General features: G+C 39.4%; 1 protein-coding gene across 3 annotated transcripts in view; it reads left to right on the top strand.

The window, feature by feature from the left end:
- The first annotated feature begins 685 nt into the window (after positions 1–685).
- Positions 686–22,635, top strand: part of Lama4 (laminin subunit alpha 4) — a 145,182-nt gene continuing 123,232 nt past the window's right edge. For 2 of the 3 annotated variants that reach the window (XM_048353932.1, XM_048353935.1), the window contains exon 1: positions 895–1,292. In XM_048353932.1, the coding sequence (XP_048209889.1) occupies positions 1,095–1,292 (198 nt within the window). In that variant the 5' untranslated portion in view covers positions 895–1,094. Of the gene's footprint in view, positions 799–894; positions 1,293–22,635 lie in introns of those variants that run through there. The other variant, XM_048353934.1, reaches the window with a different exon arrangement.

Here is a 22,635-nt window from a genome sequence, read left to right as displayed (position 1 = left end):
CAGACAGATGGAGTAGGCATGAGGTTACAGGCCAACAGGAAGAGGTTGGGACTGTAGGCACTATATTTGACAGGCTCATACACTGTAAGCCTTGTTCGTGGTCCCTTACAAAGCACCTCTTTAGGACGAAAACAAGATGTTCTTTGTAAATCAAAGTTCATGCATTTGAGCAACGCAGTCATTTTCCAGCGGGGCAGTGAAAGATATTCTTCTCCCAAGCCCTCTGGGTGAGGACTGTAGGGAGGAAGAGGGTGGGCCATCTAGACTCCAAAAAAGACATTAGCACTCAGCACAGAAGTCCATCTCTAGAAAAGGAGAAGGCTTGCTCCAAAACTGGACACTGAATCATCTACCTCTGGTCCCCTCCTACCCTTGGAATCTCATTTCCACCCACTTTCCTGCAAACTAGTGGAGCCACATGAAAAAAAAATCTATTTAAATAGATAAGACTTCCAGCTGGGCACCTTTTTACTCAATTAATAAAAGAGATGTGAGAAAGCAACTGCAAGCTCTAAATATTTGGAGCCCCTTTAGGGGCTCCAAACTTGAGGGGAGGAAGAAGAGGGGAGGGAGGCTACCAGGAAAGCCTTGAGCGGCTCCAGCTAGGGGTGGGAGGGCCTGGAAGTGGAAGGTGGGAAGGGAGTGGTGAGAGAGCAAGCCAGCTTGTGGGAAGGAAGCCAGAACTGCTCTGTGTGCCGCCGTCCCTGCAGCTGGCCCAGAGGAAGACGAGGTGGCAGGCGCTCGCCCGGGGTCCCAGTTGCCTTTGGAGGCTGGCTGGATTCTGAGCTCCATCCATCTGTAGGTTCCACAGCTCAAGCTTCAGGAGTGGAGGGCGGGGGCAAAACGAGAGAGAGTGGGAGGAGGGAAGAGGGCGAGAGAGAGGGAGGGAGAGAAAGAGAGCGCCTACGCTGACTCTCACTCTCGCTTTTCTTTTTTTAACAACAGAAGTTAACCCGGAGTTGCCTGCCCACATCTGGATACCGCTGACCCAGAAAAGATACATACACCAGGCAACACCACAAGCAACCCTTCGGGATCCGACCGAGAGCAGCAGTCCCTGGAGGCTGAGAACCGGGCTGGATGCACGCGCCCAGATGGCTGTGAGCTCAGCTTGGTGGTGCTCCATCCTGCCCCTGTGGCTCCTCTGGGGTGCTGCCTACTCCAGCGCTGCGTCGGGAGACGACACCCCGTTTGCTTTTGACATGGAAGGGAGCTCCCCGGTGGGCAGGCAAGACCTACCTGAGACCAGTGAGCCACATGTGACATCCAGAAGCCCACCGCCTGTGGTCCAGGTACAGACTCCCTGCCTCTGCCACCCCTGCTGGCCACCTGCGCCTGCCTGCCTGCCCTCTGTGAATCCACCCATGCCTCCTTTCTCTTGCTGCCTTGGTAGTTAGTATCACCTAGGCTTATTATTTTGTAGGTTGGATTTTGGATATTGCCAGCTGGAAGTTGGAGTTTCTTACTGTACTGATTTAAGTTGGCCTGGGTCCGTGCTCTGAGCCTCTTCTGGCCCACTCAACTGGGAATGCCTAAGCATATCAGTGACATTCTGCTGTTTGCAGGTCCCAGGAAGCATCTTGGAAAGCCATAGCATTCGTGTGTGCTGGTCACTCACTGCCTTCCTCTTCCTCTGCTTTTGGGACAAGACCTAAGCTTTGATTCCGTTTAAACAAAAGGTCTTCAACAAAGGAGGTTGAGGGCCTGAGTGACAGGGAGGAGCCAGGAAAGAGGCAATTGGGAAACCACAGAGCAAATAGATCCCTGAAGTAGAAATGAAGCTTTCCTTTCCAGCAGCAAGATTAAATCAAGCCCGTCTGCAGTTCAGAAATGATCCCGATATTGATAATGTGTTTATTCAGACAGCTGCTGCTTGACTGCCTTTCCAAAGCTCAGACGTTGAAAACATAGCTAAAAGTGCAGACATTCGGTGAGGTCTGATGGATCCAGAGCAAGTGATTTAAGAGTCCCCTGAGCCCAGGCAGACAGTATCATGTCCAGTGCGTGGGAGATGCTAAGGAGGAGGAAATGAAGTCACCTAAGTTCATGGGAAAGGAAAGAGCAACTGGCCTCAACACGCATGCACACACACACACACACACACACACACACACACACTACAGCCTCAGTTATATACCCATAAAACTAAAATAATTATGCAGAATGGCACCATTTCTAATACCACTCAAGTATGGATTGTTGCTTTTAAATGATACTATTTGGGAGAATAAGGAGCATAAAGACCATCCTGCATCACAGTGAGCTCCACTCTCCTTCCCCAAAAGACAGGAGAATAGGTAGAGCCAGAGTGTATTCATTGCCTGTCCTATATGTAAGTGAGAAAGAGTGGGTCAGACTTGGGGTCAGCTTCACACCCAGACACTGGAGACAAGCTACAGAAGGTGAGACTCCATGCTATGGAGGGGCACTGCAGTCGTGGAATTAAACCCAAACGAAGCATAATCTTTACCTGTCCCTTTGAGCATGGAAAGTCCCTGATTGCATGAAATGCTCGACTTAAGAGCAGGATTGGCAGACAAAATATAGAATGCTCAATTAAATTTGAATTCCAAGCACAGCTTAAGTAAAATGTTAGTCACGTCCCAAATATTGCCTAAGACATATTTATGCTTAAAACTTTTCACAGTTCATCTGAAATTTAAATTTATCTAGACAGACTGCATTTTGATTAAGTCAAGCACATACAACTTTAAGAAAATGATTCAGTATAAAGGAACCACAAAACTTATTTCTGGGACTGTGAACTGTTTCTTATATACTCATGTTCAGTAAAACAGTAGGAAAGTGGCAGAGTAAAGTGTTTTAGATGACAGCCTTTCAGACAGAAAGTACTACATTCAAATTGCAAGCTTCTTGATCCAGGAAAAATTTCAGTTATCTAAATTGCAGATAACAAAACTGACACTTATAGAGGATTTTGATACCTACTTCATACCTCAGTTATGGTGATTAAGTTATGGAGAGTGCTTGGCACAGTGTTTGGCATAGTAAAAATGCTAACTATTGTTGTTGTCACTATTATAAATGGGTGATTAGGTTAAGAGAGACCCCTCTTTGGCAATAGTTCTCAGGATGTTATTTTTTCTGGTTTTATTTTACTTAATGTTGTTTATAAATATTATTATGTATCTGTCTCTATCATACTCATGGAAAAGAATTTCCCATAGTCACTGAAGTATGCAATATTGTCAGAGTCTAATAGTTTCAAAATTCCATTTGAGGACTTTAGGAAGCAGAAAGAAAATACAAGACGTTCCAGGAAGGTCAAAGTGTAGGCTGTACACAGGGTGTGATGGAGGTAATTGTGTTCCCAGTGCATACTTTCACATAACACTGCAGTGAGCTACAGTCCCAGGGTGATTCCAACACCCCATCCTCTGGCTTCTCAGGCTTTTTATAGCCAAGAAGCAGATCTGAAGTGGAATACATTCCAGAGGTTTTAATAACATGGCATGACCAGTTTACTGGATTGGATCAGAAGATTGTGTTTATAGAGGCAGGGAAGGAAGGGAGGGATGGAGGATGTGGATATTTATGGGAGAAGTTGAAAATGTGGATGGAAGAGTATTCTAAAAGTACATTTACTTTATTTGAACTGGATTCATATGAATGGTTATATCTCAGATTCTTTTCAAATGGAAAGAAGAAAACTATAAAGGCAAGCATGGGATGGTGGAAGGTGATTGGCTTTAGGCCCTTAAGGTCCATACCAGACTTATGCCCTGTCTATGCCTGCACCATTGGACCAAGGCATGGACTCTGGACCACTGTAGTGTACTTTGTGTGAGGTGGAAGCAAATTCATGAAACATATTCAGACTGAAGGATTAGAGAATGTTGGACTAAGAAACAAGGAAGAGGGTCCTTCTTTTCTCTTCTTCTCTTTTCTTTCCTTTCTTTCCTGCTTCCTTTCTTCCTTCCCTCTTCATCCTCTTTCTCCTTTTCTTTTCTTCTGCCAGTCTGGGGCTTGAACTTAGGGCTTGGGTGCTGTCCCTGAGCTGCTTTTTGCTCAAGGCTAACACTCTACCACTTGAGCCAGAGATTCACTTCTGGCCTTTTTTGAGCAGTTTATTGGAGATAAGAGTCTCATGGATTTTCCTGCCCAGGCTGACTTCAAACAATAATTCTCAGTTCTCAGTGTCCTGAGTAGGTAGGATTACAGGCATGAGCCACCAGTACCTGGGTCCTTTCTTTCCCTCTTCCTTCCTTCCTTCCTTCCTTCCTTCCTTCCTTCCTTCCTTCCTTCCTTCCTTTCTTCCATTCTCTCTCTCTCTCTCTCGCTCTCTCTCTCTCTCTCTCTCTCTCTCTCTCTCTCTATTGCCAGTCCTAAGGCTTGAACTCAGCCTGGGTGCTGTCCCTGAGCTTTTGGGCTTAAGGCTCCAGCTCTACCACTTGAGAACCACAGCTCCACTTCTGACTTTGGGGGGTGGGGTGGGGGTATGTTCACATCTCAGCCTCCTGAGCTAGGATTAAGCAATTTATCAAGTTCATTATTGCTGAATATGTGGTAATCGTAGTGTTTTCTTTCAGTTGGAACAGAAAAGACATCCCAGTATTCACATTTTTAAAAAATGACTTCATTTCATCATCTCTACTGTCACTTGTGAACCTAAGCAAATATCATCTTGCCTAAATGAAGGAATGTACCCAAAGCAGGGAGAATGCATGACCTGGGTAGGGGACATCCTTAAGGCACTGGTATGTGACTTTTGTCTGTGTAAGAGTTAAGTAAGGTCAAGACCACTAGGTTAAAGGTTGACACTATCTGTGGGCTGGAAAGAAGCCACCCAGGATACTGAGCAATACAGGAGCAAGAACTTTGCTCTGAAGGCCAACTGGGATTGGGTGGAGGGTGCTGTTATTGGTTTGACACATACAAGAGAGAATAAGGGAAATAATTGACAACAGTGAGCAAACTTCCCAAAAGAAAAGAGGATTGTACTTCCCAGTAAACCAACTGTGTCTTATTAGCATTATTTTGTTATTTTCCTCCAAAAATATCCATCCGTCTTCCATAGCCTCATGTGTACCATACCCTAGCCCAACTAACTTGCTTAATGGAAGCCTTGTGAAGAAGATTCATTTTGCTAGACTTTCCCTGTAAATTCTTTTCACTGTTGATCAGTGATTTCAGCACACACAGTTAGACTCCCTGCAGAATGTTTACCAAAAAATGGTTTATATCTCTTTCACTATCTGCTTTCCTTTTTCTTATCTTGGTCTCTTTGAAAGAAATTCCAAAAGGCCACAGTAATACCTCTAGTCACCAACCTAGGCCATCACCCTGGAACTGTTGTTCCAGCCACTAAATTAGGTAATTTGAACCCCAGCATGCATTACTTCTCCATTTACTTAATCACTCTAGAACTAACCCATTGAGAGACTTAATCAGCTTCAGAACAATTAAGAGGGTCTAGGAGGAATGGAGAAGGCATTCTCACCCTTACCCTCAAGAGTGAGCCATCTAAGAAAAAAATCATATACATAGCAATTGCACACCGCAAAATGAGCTGATATTCTGTAAGGGTGAGTACACACTAGGTGCTATAGAGATAACATGGAACAAGAACTAATCCTACAGTAGTAAAGCACAATAACCTACTCATCAAACAACAATGGCTTTATAAAGCTTACTGTGGAAGGACTGTAATATAGTAGTAGTTGTATGTACTCAGTACTTACACATGCCAGATACTCATCCAAACACTTCCTGTGTGTTAGTTCCTTTCACCTTCTTGACTAATCATGACCATCACGTTGTCACTTCATTTTACAAACATACCAACAGAGGCATAAAGCAGACAGCAGGCCTCCTGGATGGTAAGTAGTAAGTAATCCAGCTAGAAAGGAATTTATAAAAGCTGTTTGTCCAGGAATATCTAATAAGATGAAGTAACATCAATAGAAACACCTATGGGGACCATTTTATCAAAGTTCAGGGAAGTTCTTACAAATGAGGAAATGTAAAATAACAATCAATACTGAGATTTTTAAGAGTAGCTTAAGTCACATAAACTATTAGAACACCAAGACTTAAAATAACTTTTCTTCCCTGACTTGTCTAATAAAAATTTTTACATTTTTTTATTCATGGGTTTTTGTGGTATTTTGAGGGTTACATGGGATAGAATCAGGATTTCAAACATGTTCTCACCCGCTGAGCCCATAACTATGTTTTAAGTATTCATATTTTTAAAAAGAAAAAAGTTAATGCTTTTTTATTCCTATCATATCCCATCAACCTACATTTACTATTATCTTACTTAATACTCCAGAGTGAAAACTATACCTTTCCTGTGAGTTGATGTTGGAAATGACAAGTACCTTGCCCAAGCATTAAGTTCCTATTCTTTTTTCCCAGTAGATCACTGCTTCTTCCTACTAGATTGCCCGTTGACTAACTATAGCATTTTCTTGTGTTCTACTTTCCTTTTATACACATATTCTAATGTTTTTTTCTCCACAACATGCTATGGTCTCCACTAGAAACTTTTCATTTAGGCTAATAAAAAATTCATAACAGCAACACCTCCAGGAATATCTGATCAGTACTATGAAAACATACTAGAAGATAAAGATTTCCATTCCCTTAATTGGTTCAGAGTTCTCTGACCTAACCAGAGGAAGTTTTATTAATGCGATAAAACATTTATAGCATAAACATTACCATTGCAGTTATTTTATGTATAGTTTTCACATTCATACTGTTATGTACCCCAATTGAAACCCATTAAATAATTTATGCCAGTCCAGGTTCTCAGCCGCTGATAACCACCATTTTGCTTTCTGTTTCTAACATCATTGTAGGTACTTCATATAAGTGGACTCATGAAAATTTTCCTTTTGCGTTTGCTTTATTTCATTTAGCATAATGTTTTCAATTTTTGCTCATGTTGAACATGCTAAAATTTTATTTTTAGAACCTGAATTATTTATTTAATATATTATCCTTTAATTCTTTTTAATTTTTTTTTGTGGTACTGAGATGTGAACTCAGAACTTCAGGTTTGTTCAGCAGGTATGCTACCACTTGAGCCATGCCTCCACTGCTGCTCTTTGCTACTTATTTTGGGGATGGATCTAGCACACTATTCTTCCTTGGCTGGCTTCAAATCACAATCCTCTTGATTTTGGCCTTCTGATTAGGATTACAGGCTTGAGCCCCATCATTATCTTATACCATATTTCTTTATCTATTACAATATCTGCTCAACACGGTCAAACATTTGTGTTACTTCTACCTTTCAGCAGTTGTGAATGATGCTTTTATGAGTACTAATGTACAAATGTGTTTGTTTGAGTCGCTCCATTCAGTCCCTCCAAGTATATATTCCAAGCTTGAATTGCTACATCTTGTAGTACAAAGGAATTTTTAAAATTCAGATTCTTACAAAGGTCAAGGAGAAGGAAAAAAAAGCCAGGATCCAACCTAGGTGGAGCCAATGAAGGGAATGAAGCCTGGCGAGGATGAACTCTGAGTCACAAGCAGCCAAAGTATGCCTCTGGCTCAGCGGTGCCAGGTCTTCTGGGGTTTTCTCTGTTTGTTTTCTTTTTTCTAAATTTTCTGAGAGAACAAAATATTTCTTAAGAGAAACTGCTGACTTTATGTTTGTAATACCCTCTAGGCTAAGTATATCTGAAGACCAGATTCAGTTGGAAAACTATTTATTTGTAGTCTGCTTTATAATATGTGACATGACCTTTCATCAAAAGCAGTATATACTTTTGGCCAGACAGATAGAAAGTGTAAATCTAGCTCCAGAACTCTCTCACCAGTGGGCTTTGAGCAAATTTGTTCTTTTTTTTTTTTTTTTTTTTTTGGCCAGTCCTGGGCCTTGGACTCAGGGCCTGAGCACTGTCCCTGGCTTCTTCCCGCTCAAGGCTAGTACTCTGCCACTTGAGCCACAGCGCCGCTTCTGGCCGTTTTCTGTATATGTGGTGCTGGGGAACCGAACCTAGGGCCTCATGTATCCGAGGCAGGCACTCTTGCCACTAGGCTATATCCCCAGCCCAATTTGTTCATTTTTTATTTTTAGAGACTCAGTTCTTCTAACTGTAACATGAATCGAAATATATTTATTTGCAAATCTGACATGGAATTTAAGTGAAGTATTACATAGAAGCTGGCACAGAGTCCTCAGTTTCTAATTCTGTTTCTTTTCCTCTCTTTCTCCCACAACATTTCTGTCTATACTGTATACAGGGAAAGTTATATAATTCATAATTTATTAAAAGTATTTTGTTGTCTAAATCTTTACTTCTGCTGTAAGTTTGATTGCTTTCAATCTTTGCTTACAAATCTGCTGGTTTTGCAACACTGGAGAAGACTCAAGTTCAGTTTTATAATTTTATTCTTCAGTTGTTTCCTTTACAACCTTTCCTCACCAGTAGAATATCTCAGCAGTTCAGAAAAAAATGAATCTCTTGGAAAGCTAAACAAAAAATGCAAGGCCTTCACTACAAGGATAGTAACTTCTATTTTGCTACAAATTTCAGACCCAATGTTAGGGTTTTGTAAAGTAAGACTCCAAACACTTCTATCTTTGAGCAGTTTTCCTTGCTTATGGTAAATGTGATATATAGTAAATGTTATAGCCAGATATAGTTTTCAGAGCTTTCATTGGTTAAAAGCCATTTAAACCTGATGGCCAGTACATGCTTTGAGTTCTAAAACTGAGCCTTCCCAAACAGTTATTTGTTTTCTAAGATAAGCAAGTGTGTGAGTTCATTGAGGTACAGTGATCACATAGCCAAAGATTTAAATATCCACTCTTATATTTGCAGAAGAGCAACATTCTCTTTCCAGCTGTTTTTCTTTTCTTTGCTCCTGGTGTAGTAAAGTTAAATTCTGAGAAATGGTTTACTGAAGGGAAGTTTAGCCACAGATGTTTGTAATTCCAACTTAAGTTTCCCATCAAAGTCTTAATGAAACTCAGCTGCCAGGAGTTTGCCTCCGAGTCTGAATCTTTTTATCATGAGAAACTTGGGGGAAGTAACATTCTAAAGCAAAATGGTAGCGGGAAAATTTCCATACTCAAGCCAAAATCCTTTGCATTAAGGGGAAAAAAAGACACATAAAGAGATTCTTCATTAAAAACTAGGGAAAACATAGATGGATGTACTTAGAATATTATGCAAAATGACCCTCAACTTCCAGAATGTTCTTAGATTTTATGTTGTTTTCTTTTGAATGCTAGAGACCTTGTGTTTATGTAAATGGAGTGAAATATCTACATTTATGACTCCATGAGAACTAGTAAGTTGGAGAAATTCCATAACATCAGCAACTGCATTATTCCAAGTCTCTTGCATATCAGAATAGTAATCCATTTGGACATTACAGCTAAAAGGGCCCCTGGAGCATGGCGCAGTCTTTGTCTATTAATATTTACTTGGAAATTATACTCTCTCTGAGCTTGATTAGTGTATGATTGCATAAAAGAAAATCAGGGACTCCAGGGGTCACCAATATCTTCAGTAATACTCTCTTTGAGTTTGTGATGTTACATGAATTACTGTTGTCCAAATGTTACCATTTGCTATCTGCAACTCCACATACTGAATGAAGAAGCCATTCCATGCCAAATGCCAAATCACTACATAAATGGCCACAAGCAAGAGGCAAGGAAAATGTCCAGTGGGCCCTCAGACCCTGGAACCCCAGAGCTATAGAACCACCTAGAATCTGATCATATAAAATATCAAAATGGCTGCAGAATGTTTAAGACAGAAATCCTTTTCTAAACGTGTGATTACAGCATATGATGATACAAATTCTAGGTCTAAAGCTTAAATGTGGCAAGCCTGTTTGATAGCAAATTAGTTGGCAATGCCTTTCAAGCTTCCTGATGTGTGTGCTTCCCCTCAATGAACAGTGATATACTTTGACAAACGAAGTGTGCCCTAAATGTTACCTCTCTTCCCGCTGATCTACTATGAGCCCTGGGAGCAGCAGTCTGTTTCCTGTCAATCCCCAGGTTACAGGAGGAGCAGTACATGTCTGCTATTTGAAGACTGAACAGAGACTGAATGTCTGAACTACGCTGCTGTGTTCTTGTAGTACACAAACAATGGCCATATTCTATTCTGTTGTCTGGGATATTCCTGTCTGTCAAGATCAATGCCAATAGACACCCCAAATCCCACTTCAAAGAGATGAGCACTGCAGCCTCAACAGCACGCATAACTCATTAGTAACACAGACATGCATCAGGTGCTTGAGAGTCAGTGGGAGGTTTTTGTGGATTTTTTATTATACCTTACAGCATAAACTCAAAGAAACAATCAGATATTAGACTGAGAAAGGAAGTTTAGAGATCCAATTCATTCTTGCTAGTAATGAAACTGAATTGGGCAAGAGGAGTAGTTCAGCAGCAGGAGTCCAAAGAATTCTGTTCTGACTATTAGAGTCTTCCCAGTCATTTCAATGGGCCTAAAATGATCACCCTTCAAACCTTCAAATTAAACATCATTACACTAATATACCTTTATATCCTTTCTTTTTTCAGTACTGGAAATGAATCTCAGGGCCTTGTGGATGCTAGAGAAGTGCCCTATCACCCAGCTCTATCTACCCCAAGCCCTTTATAGCTTCATAGCTGATAAAGGAAAATGTTTACTTCCATATTATCGCCCACTTTGTGCTTTATTATCTCTACTTACTGCAGTACCTTCTCAGTAAGAGATTCTCATGGAACTGAATAGAGCTGGCTTGTGAGTCTAGAACAATTCAGGTTCTTGGCTCCACTGTTAATGAACAGGTTGCCTATGTCAGATAAAAGACACTGAGCAACAACTCCTTCCACATTCTGGGACCAGCATTTGTTAAGCCAAAGAAAAAGGGTTACTTCTAGCAAAAACAAACAAAAAACCCTCTAGATTAAAATATATACCAATCAAAGGGAGCCAAGTTTAAGGAACAGAATCACACAGGCATAGCTGTTACTGCCTTTTGAGATCCAAGATTTAAGAGTCCAGAACCTATGGGAAATAGAGGGACCTGACCTTGCAGAGAATGTGAGCACAGGTATTTAATCGAACATGTTTTCATGCTTCCCACAAAGTATGGGTGCGGAGCTGAGCATGATCCACTCAACAGAACACTGGCACAGCCATAGACATGAGGCTTTCCAAGGTGACTTACCACGGAGGCTTCCCAGACAGTACTAGTGACTATGAAGTTTGTCCTGGTGAGGCCAACAAAACCCTTTCAGACCCTTTACAGTGACTTTAAGCATTCAGCTTCACACAAAGAGACAGCAAGTATAATAATGAAAGGGGCCATTGACATGGAAAACTACTAGGAGGAGCACCATCTCAGTACCTAAGTGCCATTTAAGTACCCATGAGTCTAGAGAGGAGAATACTTTTATCACTCATCAGGAAGAGTAGGGCAAACTAGCAACAGATTATTTATACGCTGTAAACACCAAATCATCAATAGTATTGTACACTGTACAGCTAGCAACCCAGTGAGTCTTAATAATTCTGGAAAGGAATACTTGGGAGCTAAAATAATACTTGAAAACGTACCCCAGATTTGGCAAAATACAATATTTAAAAACAAATATGGGGGCTGGGGATATAGCCTAGTGGCAAGAGTGCCTGCTTCGGATACACGAGGCCCTAGGTTCAATTCCCCAGCACCACATATACAGAAAACGGCCAGAAGCGGCGCTGTGGCTCAAGTGGCAGTGCTAGCCTTGAGCAAAAAGAAGCCAGGGACAGTGCTCAGGCCCTGAGTCCAAGGCCCAGGACTGGCCAAAAAAAAAAAACAAACAAACAAATATGGGTCTGGGAATATGGCCTAGTGGTAGAGTACTTGCCTCATATACATGAAGCCCTGGGTTCAATTCCTCAGCACCACATATATGGAAAAAGCCAGAAGTGACACTGTGGCTCAAGTGGTAGAGTGCTAGCCTTGAGCAAAAAGAAGCCAGGGACAGTGCTCAGGCCCTGAGTTCAAGCTCCATGACTGGCAAAACAAAACAAAAAACAAAAACAAACACACACACACACACAAAAACAAATATGTTCAAGGAACTTTCTGAAGTCAGAATTAATGGGTGTTAGAGCACATACACTCATGTATGCATTCGCTGGTTATTACAGCTGGCTGTGGAAAAGTGGAATCTGAAAGGCTGATAATGTGTGGTCCAAAAATGGTAGCACCAGTGTTCCCCAAAACATGTAAAGAGCACAGAACCACAAAACACCAGGTTCCACCCCAGAACCAGAATCTGTCCTTTCACCATAGGATAAATTATCCACATTAAAGTAACTCTGAGAAAGAAAGCAGAAAAGATGGAAGTCATACCTAAGACAAACATAAGATAACTCCATTCCTAGAAATTGTCAAGCCCTGAATAAAACAAGCTGACTGAGAAGACTGAAAATTTATTACCCTGAGGGGCAAGAGCCCTGTGCTCATCCCCTGATGTACCAATGACTTGGTCAGCACTGATCCAGCACCTTTGCCCTCCTCAACCAGGACAGTGGCTGTGGCAGGGTCATTTGTGAAGACCGTGGCTACCTGGAAAGGGAAAAAAGATAGGTGTGCACTGGTCCCTAAACTTTTCATGCCCAAGAAATCTCTATTATTTCTCCCCCACCTCTAGTCTCACATACTTCACAGTGTTTGTTTGAGCTATTGTATTAAACTCTGAGGTTTTCCACAATAAGGCATTCCAAAAGGGTGGCTTAAACAACAGAAATTTATTTATTTTTCCATAGTATTAAAGGCTACAAGTTCAAGATCATGGAGCTGTCAGGGCTGGGTAGGTTGCTTGTCTTCCTGGCTTCACAGGAGGTCTCTCATAGCCTTTCTTCTGTGCACCAGCAGAAAAAGAGGCCTCTGATGTTTCTTCTTCTTATAAAGACAACAGTTCTATTATAGTAAGATTCTGTCCATATGATCTCTTTATACATTTATTACTTTCATGGACCTTATCTCTAAATACAGTTGCAACATGAATTTGGAGGACACACAATCCAGCCTAAAATATATACCGTACAAAATGTTAAGGAATATCTCACTTATAAGCAAAGCAATTTATAACTGTAAAAGATGGTTTTGATAAAGGAATATGGTGTCATTGTTCTGCTTATCTTTGGCCAAAACTACAAAATTGTCATTGTATGTTAGTTGTGCATTTATATGGCTATGTCACAAATGGTTTTTAAATAAACTATAGGAAATGGTATTTAAGTTCTGCATTGTCACCTTGTATTTCTTAGGCGTTCAAAGATACTTGCCTGATCAGCAACAATATCTCTATTTTTTATTCAACAAAAAGCACCTACAACTTCAACAATTGCCACATTCCCTGAAAAGATGAATGGAAATAAAACAAAGACCCTAATAATTTAATATAGTTAAGTTACTAGATTCTGAAAACTCAGAGAGTGAACCATCTTTTCTGTTTCTGATGGGAAATTCCTAAGTAACCATACAAGAAAGGTAACTTTTAAATTATATCTTTAAGGTTTAGGGGAAGGATCTACACTGACAGGACATAAGTAAGAGTGAATGTAGTTAATCATGGAGGAAAATTTGTGCAGGAACCTTTAACACAGAGTTTTTTTTACTAGGAAGAAAAATAGACCCAGCTGGTTGGAATGGAAAACACTGAAGATATCAAAGCAGAAGACAAACTCAATGAGAAACGTACTTTATCAACATTAATCTGGGCATAGGATGGATCAAACAGTAGGCAGCAGAGAGCCTGAAAGTAGGGTAACCTATGTTGGGCATTAGTAACTGTTTGGAGAGGGATAATGGGGGAAGGTGGTATAAATGACCTGGATTTATATGGTGGTGTTGTCTGGAAGGTAGAAGAACAGGTTGCTAAGGTCTTAGCAAGATTTCACAGTGCAGAGATAAAGGAGAGAAAAAGGTACTGCTGATATTATAGAAATGAAGTCAATAAACTGTCATTTTTAGGGAGGGCAAAGGTGAGAGAAGATGAATGGAGCAAGGAACAGTGGGTAAATACAGTCGTTATATTCAATGAACATATATAAAATGAACTACATAATTTGAGGATTATGATGGGTTTGGGAAAGCTGGAGGACAACTATGAAAGGGGTGACATCATCAAGACACATTGTTCTTATAATCTGACATGTTGAATTGAAACACACACACACACACACAAAAAATGTGGTCAATCATGGAGGAAAATCTGTGCAGGAGCCTTTTCACATAAGATCTACTAAATCAGTGGTTTTCAAGTGAGGAAGCACAATGGAAACACGGTGGCTACAACAAGGAGTGATGTGGGGATTCTTACCTTCTCTAACCACATCTACTTCCTTTTCCTCATAGGATTTTTCCTTCTAGGATTTCACTTCCCTCCCCCCCCCCAAAAAAAAGAAAAGAAAATGAAGCTTCTCTGCCCTTTTGGAGGTTTATAATTACAGTACTGAGGTATCCAAAGTAGATGTTCTAAATCACCACATCAGAGATGTTACCCAAAACTTCATTCCACTCAGTCATCCTAGGCAGATTCCTTAGGAGGACACACATCTGCCTCTGGCCAGGATGTGCTGTGCCTATACAGCATGGCTGTTCTTCCGAACACCATCAGGCTTCCAAAAGTGAACAGAGATGTTTAAACAATTGGTCCTCTCCTAAGAGATATTTTTATGCTTCCTGTTCCCTGTCTTATGATTATTTTTGGCCCTTTCCTAGGAAATTCCACTTTTGTCTCAGTCATTACCTGGGAGCACTGAGGAAAACAACAAAGGAATTTTGGCGAGAGGATGTGGTGGCAGAGGGCAGAGCAGTTAGCAACTGTCTTTTGATCCTCATAGGCATGACCAGATGTTTGTTCATTTTTTTGTCTACTTAAATCATTCCATCACAACTATTACCCTAATGTAGAAACTACATCATGATATAAGCCAAATAATTGCATACTTCCACCCAGGATGAAAAAAGTAACTCTCAGGCTTACTTGCTCTTCCTTCAACTCAGTATTATGACCTATCTGTGATCCAAAAGCCATTTCCACAATCTCCAAAGGCCAAATGCTTCCAAATAGAAATTTAAAAAAACAAAAATATATCAAAATAGTTTTAGTAGTCTGGTGCCAGTGGCTCACACCTATAATCCTAGATCGTGGTAATCGAGACTGTGGTAATCAAGACTGTGGTCTGGGATTTGTGGTTCAAAGCCAGCCTGGGCAAGAAAGGCCATGAGAATCTTATCACTAATTTAACCACCAAAATGCCAGAAGTAGAGCCATAGCACAAGTGGTAGAGCACTGGCCTTGATTGAGCATCAAATCTTAAGAACAGTGCCCAGACATTGAGTTTAATCCCTAAGACTGGCATAAAAAAAATCATCTATTAACATCACTTTGTTGTACAGGGAGGGTTTTTTAAAAACAAAATTTATGTGTGCAATATAATTCATGTATAAATGTATGTGATATATACATACATAATCATCCCCCTAATGCATCATAGAACAGGATGCTAGCTACCTTGGGAACAAAGGCTGGAGTGAGGAGAGCATGTGAGGACAGCAGATAACATCTGCCAGAGAAGAGCCAACCCATAGACACAGAGAGAGAGAGAGAGAGAGAGAGAGAGATACATATATGTATAAAGATATATAGAGATATAGATAAATATATCTTCTTATATATGTATATCTATCTGTCTATATATATATATATATATATCTTCTTACTACATCTGTGTAGCATCTGCATCTTAGTACTAAATAATTTAATTACCAAAGCATTAAAAATTCCCAAAGGCCCAAAGATCTTGAGATCCTTACATTCATCTCAAATTTGAATTTAATTTGTCAACACAGCATTTATCCTTTTCCTTTGTTTGGTTTTGTAGATGTTTACCCTGGTCTCATACAGTTATCAACCATTTAAACTTTGCTCTGTATATCTAGACTTGGGAAGTCACTTATTCGAGGGCAATAAGACTTGAGAATTTCTGGCTCAAATTTTCTGATGGTCACATAAAATTAACCATACTTCCTTGATCTTAAAAAGAAGAAAGATCAATTTCAAAACCGAACAATAGCCCCTTTTGTTTCAAAACTAGGAGACCTAAATTTTAAATTTTACAGACTACCTCATGTCTGGTATTCCCCACATACAGCCTTCAGTCAGGTTTCCACAGGACTTCAAGGAACTTCCCCAGTATGTTGCAAAACAACTGAAACATGAGAAATTGAGAAATGAAAACATAATGTTTCAGAGGGCTGAAGTGGTCTCTTCCCACATTTCTACCCCACTGTGACCTTTCTAGGCTGCTTTAGAGCAATTCCAGTTTTATTTAACATCTCCAGTTTTATTTAGAGAGCCCCACCACTGTGGATTTTAAAGTTAAGTCATGCTACCAGTGTGTGTGTGTGTGTGTGTGTGTGTGTGTGTGTGTGTGTGTGTGTGTGGCCTGAGCACTCTACCTGGGCTTTTTCACTCAAGGCTGACTCTACCTTTTGAGCTACAGCGCTGCCTTTTTGTTTTCCTACACTCATCTTCTAATAACAATGATAAATACCTGTTTCGCAAAAGAAAATGTGAGACTTCACATTGGAATTCCACCACTTTATGATACAATCCAGAGACTTCACATGTGAACAGCTTCTGATCAAATGTGCTTTGAGGGGGGGCAAGAGTGTCTGAAGAGTAGAAGAGTTTCCCTGCAATTTAGGGCAGCCTCTATCTGGTCAACCAAATGAAAAGCTACTTGGGAGATAGGATGGTTCAAACCTGCTACCCATTCTAGGGTTCACTGCCATACTGTTTTCTCCCCATACTTGGAGGTGAGGAAGACCTCAGGAGGGTAGGGTAACTCTGTGTTTAAGGTGATTCTGGTACTGCAGAAAGGTCAAGGCAATTATCTTCATGAGGCAAGGATAGTATCCTGCGTAAGGTACTTTATAACCTCTGGGTTTTATTAAAGGATTGAGCTCTCTCTAACCTAAAAAAAAAAAAAGTATTTGTAGTTACTTTGGCAGATGAAACACATTTTTACTGTGCCTGTGTTCTTGGACATAGAGTATAACAAATATTCAGGGGGAAATAACTATTTTGAAGAGATTTTTTTTTCCTGTAGGACATCATTTTATCTCCTCTTTCACTCAGTTATTTTGAGAGCTAAATGTAAGATTGATATTTTAGTTATAAATCCTGTATTTCATCTCAGATTACCTACATAAGTTTTGCTTTTGTTTGATTCCAATCTTTTTTTTTTAATCTGTTAGGAGTACAGCCTCATTCATCCAGAAAATGTGTGTTTTTTTCCTCAAAGGACCAAATCAACATGTATTTCCTTTGAGTTGAGTTCAAATGATGCAAGAAATTTATAAAATTTAAGAAAGGAAGATTCAATATAAACTGTACTCCCAGCTTAAATAATTATTTGCTCCATTTCAGCTAGACAAAGACTGGGTTATTGGAGCTGGGCATAGTGGCTCACACCCTTACTCCTGGGTATATACAAGGCTAAAATCAGGAGGATTACAATTCAAGGTCAGCCTAGACAAAAAGTTTCTGAGACTTCATCTTAACAGAGAAAGCTGTACACCATAAAATAAGTAAATCTATCATCCCAACTACAGTAGGAAGTGTAAATAGGATGATGGTGCCTCAAACAGGCCACAACAGAAAACATGACCAAAGCAAAAGTGCTGGAAGCGTGACTCAAGTGATAGAGTGCCTGCCTACCAATCTCCTGGTGCTGAATTTGAAACCCAGTGCTTCTAAAACAGAAAAAGAGACTGGGTTATTAACTATAGAAAACTGAAAAACAAGTGCACCAGTTTCTTTTCTTAGTTCTCTTTTTCTTCTTAGAAATATTTTATTACATTTACAAATAACATTGCATCCATATTTGCTTAGTTTCTCAGTAAGTTTCTTAATCTGATCAACTGAAATGCTTCCAATTACCAAAAATGACATTTAAGTGAAGAAATGCAATCAATAGGTTTTCTTTTTTAAAAATTTATTATTCAATGGTTGTACACAGAGGGTACAATGCCATAAGTCAAGTTATAAGTACAGTGTTCCACTGTCACCCTTTCCTTCTTCCATCCCTACCCTCAAGTTACATAGTTCATTTTTTACATATTGTACCTTGAATATAATGACTGCATTTGCTCACCCTTCCTCTCTCCTTTCCTAATTGCTTCTTAATTAGCTAGGTTAATGAAAATAATCTTGCAATTCTCAGAGAGCCACAAAGCAAAGCATTTCCCCAAATCTCTTGCTCAACTCAGTTTGAACAGAATCAAAGAGGGTAAAAATATAAAGCATCCTAGTATCTAGTTGAATGAAATTGTCTCTTTTATAAGTTATAACTTGAAAACTATTGTCACTTCTAAAGTTTCTAATTTCCAAGTTGTATAAGAGTAACTCATGGGACCTAGTGAGCAAAAAGAATTACAGAGACGCTCGGGTGTGCCTAACAAGTATTTCAGGAATTAGGGATTCCTCCAATATTATCTACAATGAAAAGAGAAGAGACAGAATGACCTTGGAAGCATATGCTAGAGGTTAATGCTTAGACCTAAACTCATTTTTTCAGAGAAAAAGGTTCCAGCATGAGATTAAATCAATTTTTATTAGGGTAGATTACCAGAAGGGAAACATGTTGGCTTCCAAAATCAAGACAGCAGGCAGAATTTAAGATGGCAGGGAATAATGAAAAACTGTCCTACTAAAAGTTTCCAGTCTTTAACTTCAGGTCTTCTCCTTCCCAAAGCCCTGTACAATACTGGGCTTGATCTCAGGGCCTGGGCACTGTCCTTGAGCTTTTTCACTCAATCCTGGTGGTTAATTAGAGAAAAGAGTATCACAAACTTTCCTGCCTGGCCTGGCTTCAAACCAGGTTCCTCAGATCTTAGCTCCCTGAGTGGCTAGGATGAGTCAAAGACACCCAACCTCCAAAGGAACTAGTCTTGATTCCCTCAGCCTTTCAAGTCGCAGCTTATCTCTCCTTCCTCCCCACACACCAGCATTTCTCTATAGCACTCAGTGTATTATGATTCTTATTACTTTCTTCTATATGTGCTAGTAAGTGATAAAGACATCTTAAATACTCTCACTGAACTGCAGACTGATTTCTCCATCACTCATTTTCTGATTCCCTAAATTGCCTGTTCAAGTGTCTTGGGTGTCTGTGGTTTTGCTTATGCATCCCTTGGTTATTTCTTGGATGTCTGCTCTGTGCCAAGCATTGAGTTGAGCTTGAGTAAACGATGATACAGGAAACAGAGACAGCAAATGAATAGATGACCATCCCAAATACCAAAGCCAAAACAGAACGTAATTTTCTGTTTGTAGCACACGGGTCTTCTGATATAATTCTGTCAAATAATTCTGAGAAAGAAATCAGCATTCTGCTTGACATCAATAGTGAACCATGGTGTTATGTGCCCAACTGCAGGCACGAGAGAATGCCTTTTAAGCTAAAAGCTTTGTCTTTCCCACTGTATATGGAAAAATTGACTGCACTTCCATGGAGAAGCTCTGTCAAGAAATGTTTATATTGGAACAAGCCCCATCTCTAAATCTGGGCTTGTTACTGAATGGTATTTTGTTTCCTTGGATCAGGGAAGAGGTCTGGAAACATCTGTAACTAAAGTATTGTTTTAAAATCAGCACAATTTTCCCCCTCAAATGACAGATAACAGAATTGCTTTAAACCCAATACACTCAACTTTCTCTGTCCAGTTCCTCTCACAAAAGTATATTACTTGGTTCTCATTAAAATGGCCTTTCCCTTCCCAAACTTTCTTATTACTTTAGTTTATATACTTTGCCTTCAGTTTTCTAAACAGCCTATCATGGGATGGCTGCCAAGATTGTAACAGTTACTTGGGAACAATTTTTCAAAGCTACAGTAATGTGATAGACAATAAAGTGATTCTAAAAGTATCCTCCTAAATTTTTACTTAAAAAAAAAGCACAGGTTATGCATGCCATTCACAACTGTAACTTAATTTTTTAAAATACTGTAACTAAATCTTATCTTACAAAAAAAAAACAACTCTATATCTTTAGACAGAGAAGTTAGAGAGAGGAAATCATAGGAAAAATTTTAAATAACATGAAAATATGGGAAATCTATGATAATTTTAATACCATTCAAAATTTTAAAATAATAGAAGTAGCTTGCAGACAGTTCATGATACTGGAGTTAAATTTTTATGCATAAATATTTTTCTTGAGAATTTTTCTTTAGTTTTGTTTATCATTAGCTCCCTCAATGAAGGGGGCAATATTTAATTTTGCTTGATTTTTGGAAGCAGGTGGTTCCTATTATATGCATTTATTTCAAATTGTTTGAAATGGTCCTATTATCAGAGATCTAAACAACCACTGAAATACTCTGGTCTTGTCCTAAAAATCGATTCCATTCTTCCAATCTTTTAAAGTTATTTGACATGCAACAGATATGCAATATATCTATTAAATGATTTTACTAATAAGTACACTGGGATACAATCTCATGGTTATACATACCACAAAAATCCACCAATGGTAGATTAAGGGTTCACTCCATAGCCTGAAATTAGGAGTGAGATCTAACCTTCATCAGCATTGAATGACAAAGGTATTTGTTTCATAGTTCAGTCAAAATTTTAGTGATGGCATTTTATTAGTGCAATTTAAGGGCCATAGTTTTCCTGTTAGATGCAACCAGATATATGTCAAGCTGCCATATATAATGGCTAGCCAGACATCTGCTTCTGACTCATGAGGGGAAACACCTGCACACATGCCGGTATGTGTTACACAAAGGGCATCCTTTCCCAGGACCCACTGTCAGATCCCTCGAATGGAACAAGGGAAGTGTCACAACACAGGCAGATGTTATATGGCCATCTGCCAACATGAAGTGACTTCTCTAATGAGTAATGCATTATTTGCCTCATAGTCAATATCAATCCACAAACATAAAACATTTAATAACTAAAACACTAGCTATAAAACATTACATATGTTAAGATTAAGTGCTAAACGAGATGGTTGATGAGCAAGCTTTCCTATTTGAAGTCAGCTAGGGTGTGCTCATTGAGAAAATCTGAGACTTCCCAAGAGTATTTGAGCCACAACCCTCGCCCCCCATTCAAGATACTTAGGGAGTGACTAACAACACCTTTTTATGATAGTGACCCTCCCTTTTAAAATAAGGGAGAAAGAAGGATGGAATATTGTCTGAGATTCCTTATAAACATGAAAACATTTGACTTTCCTCCCAAATATCTCTTGTAAAGGCAGAGATGGGCAACATAGTGTTGTTTGCAATCCCAGAGAACATGTGTTCTTCAGCAGTAACTCCAATTTTCACTTTCTTCTCCAGTCATCAACAAGAAGTATAGCTGCTGATAAGTCCTTTATTTCGTTAAGTTCCAGTCTTTCAGTTAGTGGTATAGTGAGACCTGAAGTCTAGATGTTCTCACACTTCCCATCCACTCCAGTTATCTCCAAAGGACACAAAGAATGACAAAACTTGTGCCCACTGTGACAAGTAGGTAGCATCAATACTGACAGAATAAACTGAAGTCTAAAGGCTGGAGATATCTTAAATGCAAGCATATTTTCAGTATAAAGTCATTCATTTTAAATTAATGAATGGCTGCCAGGAAAATGGTGGGCAAATGGGCCTGGATACTGATGCAAATGCTTCTTAACATGACAAAGATCAGATTTCCATCCTATCCTGACAATTCAGGATGTAAATGAACATGTTACAGGGTGGGCTTGGGATATGGCTGGGGAGCAGGAAGCATAAAAAAAACAAAAGTACAAAGGAAAAGTTTTTCTTTTTCTTATGAACTGCCCTTGATTTATTCCATTTAACATTTAGATACTGTGACTACATTGAAAAATAAAGTCTACCAAAACTGATTGGTTGAAATGGACTCCTTCTTTAAATACAAACACTTATCTCTTTTGATTCTTTTCAGCCAAACAAGGAGAAAATGTCACTTTCCCCAGGTTATTGTAGACTTATTGTAGGTTATTGTAGGTTATTATAGAAGCATCCATACAGTTGAAGTGCAATATATTTTATACAGTGTAATTTCAGTTCTCAGATAGATAGAATTCACTTTGCTAACTCTTTTCAGTCCTTACTAGTTACTTCAGAAATATGGCTTGCAAGAAGCATTTATAACCATGCCATTTCCTACGGCCCCCTAATGAGAACATTTCAAGTTCAGATGCTTCTACCAAATTAGTGTCTGGAATAATTACCTTTGAGAATATCTTTCCACGTCTGCAAAGAACAATTATCTCCCAAGAGTTGGTTTAACTTCTTAGAAATGCAAGGTTGAGTTCAGGACATTAAAGAAGATAATCATGTTATTATGGTTTGGGGTCTTTTGGGTGACTTACCCCTAAGGAATACTGAGAAGCAGGACCTAAAAACATGAAAGAAGCATTGCTATCTGTCAATTAAAACAGTGAAGAATGGGGCTATGAGGAAGATGTGATTTTTAAAAGTTGGATATAAATAACCTTTCATATTTGGCCTATTTCTAGGTTGGTCCACACAGCCACAGTGATTTCTAGAACCACATTTAATAAATTTTCCTAACAAAAGCTTTTCTTTCAGGGTTTTAAACCATCTTGAT

The sequence above is a fragment of the Perognathus longimembris genome, chromosome 9 (genome assembly GCF_023159225.1).
Source record: "Perognathus longimembris pacificus isolate PPM17 chromosome 9, ASM2315922v1, whole genome shotgun sequence".
In the NCBI taxonomy this organism is placed as follows: domain Eukaryota; kingdom Metazoa; phylum Chordata; class Mammalia; order Rodentia; family Heteromyidae; genus Perognathus; species Perognathus longimembris.
Note: the sequence above shows the minus strand (reverse complement) of the source record. Positions and strands in the feature narration are given on the sequence as shown.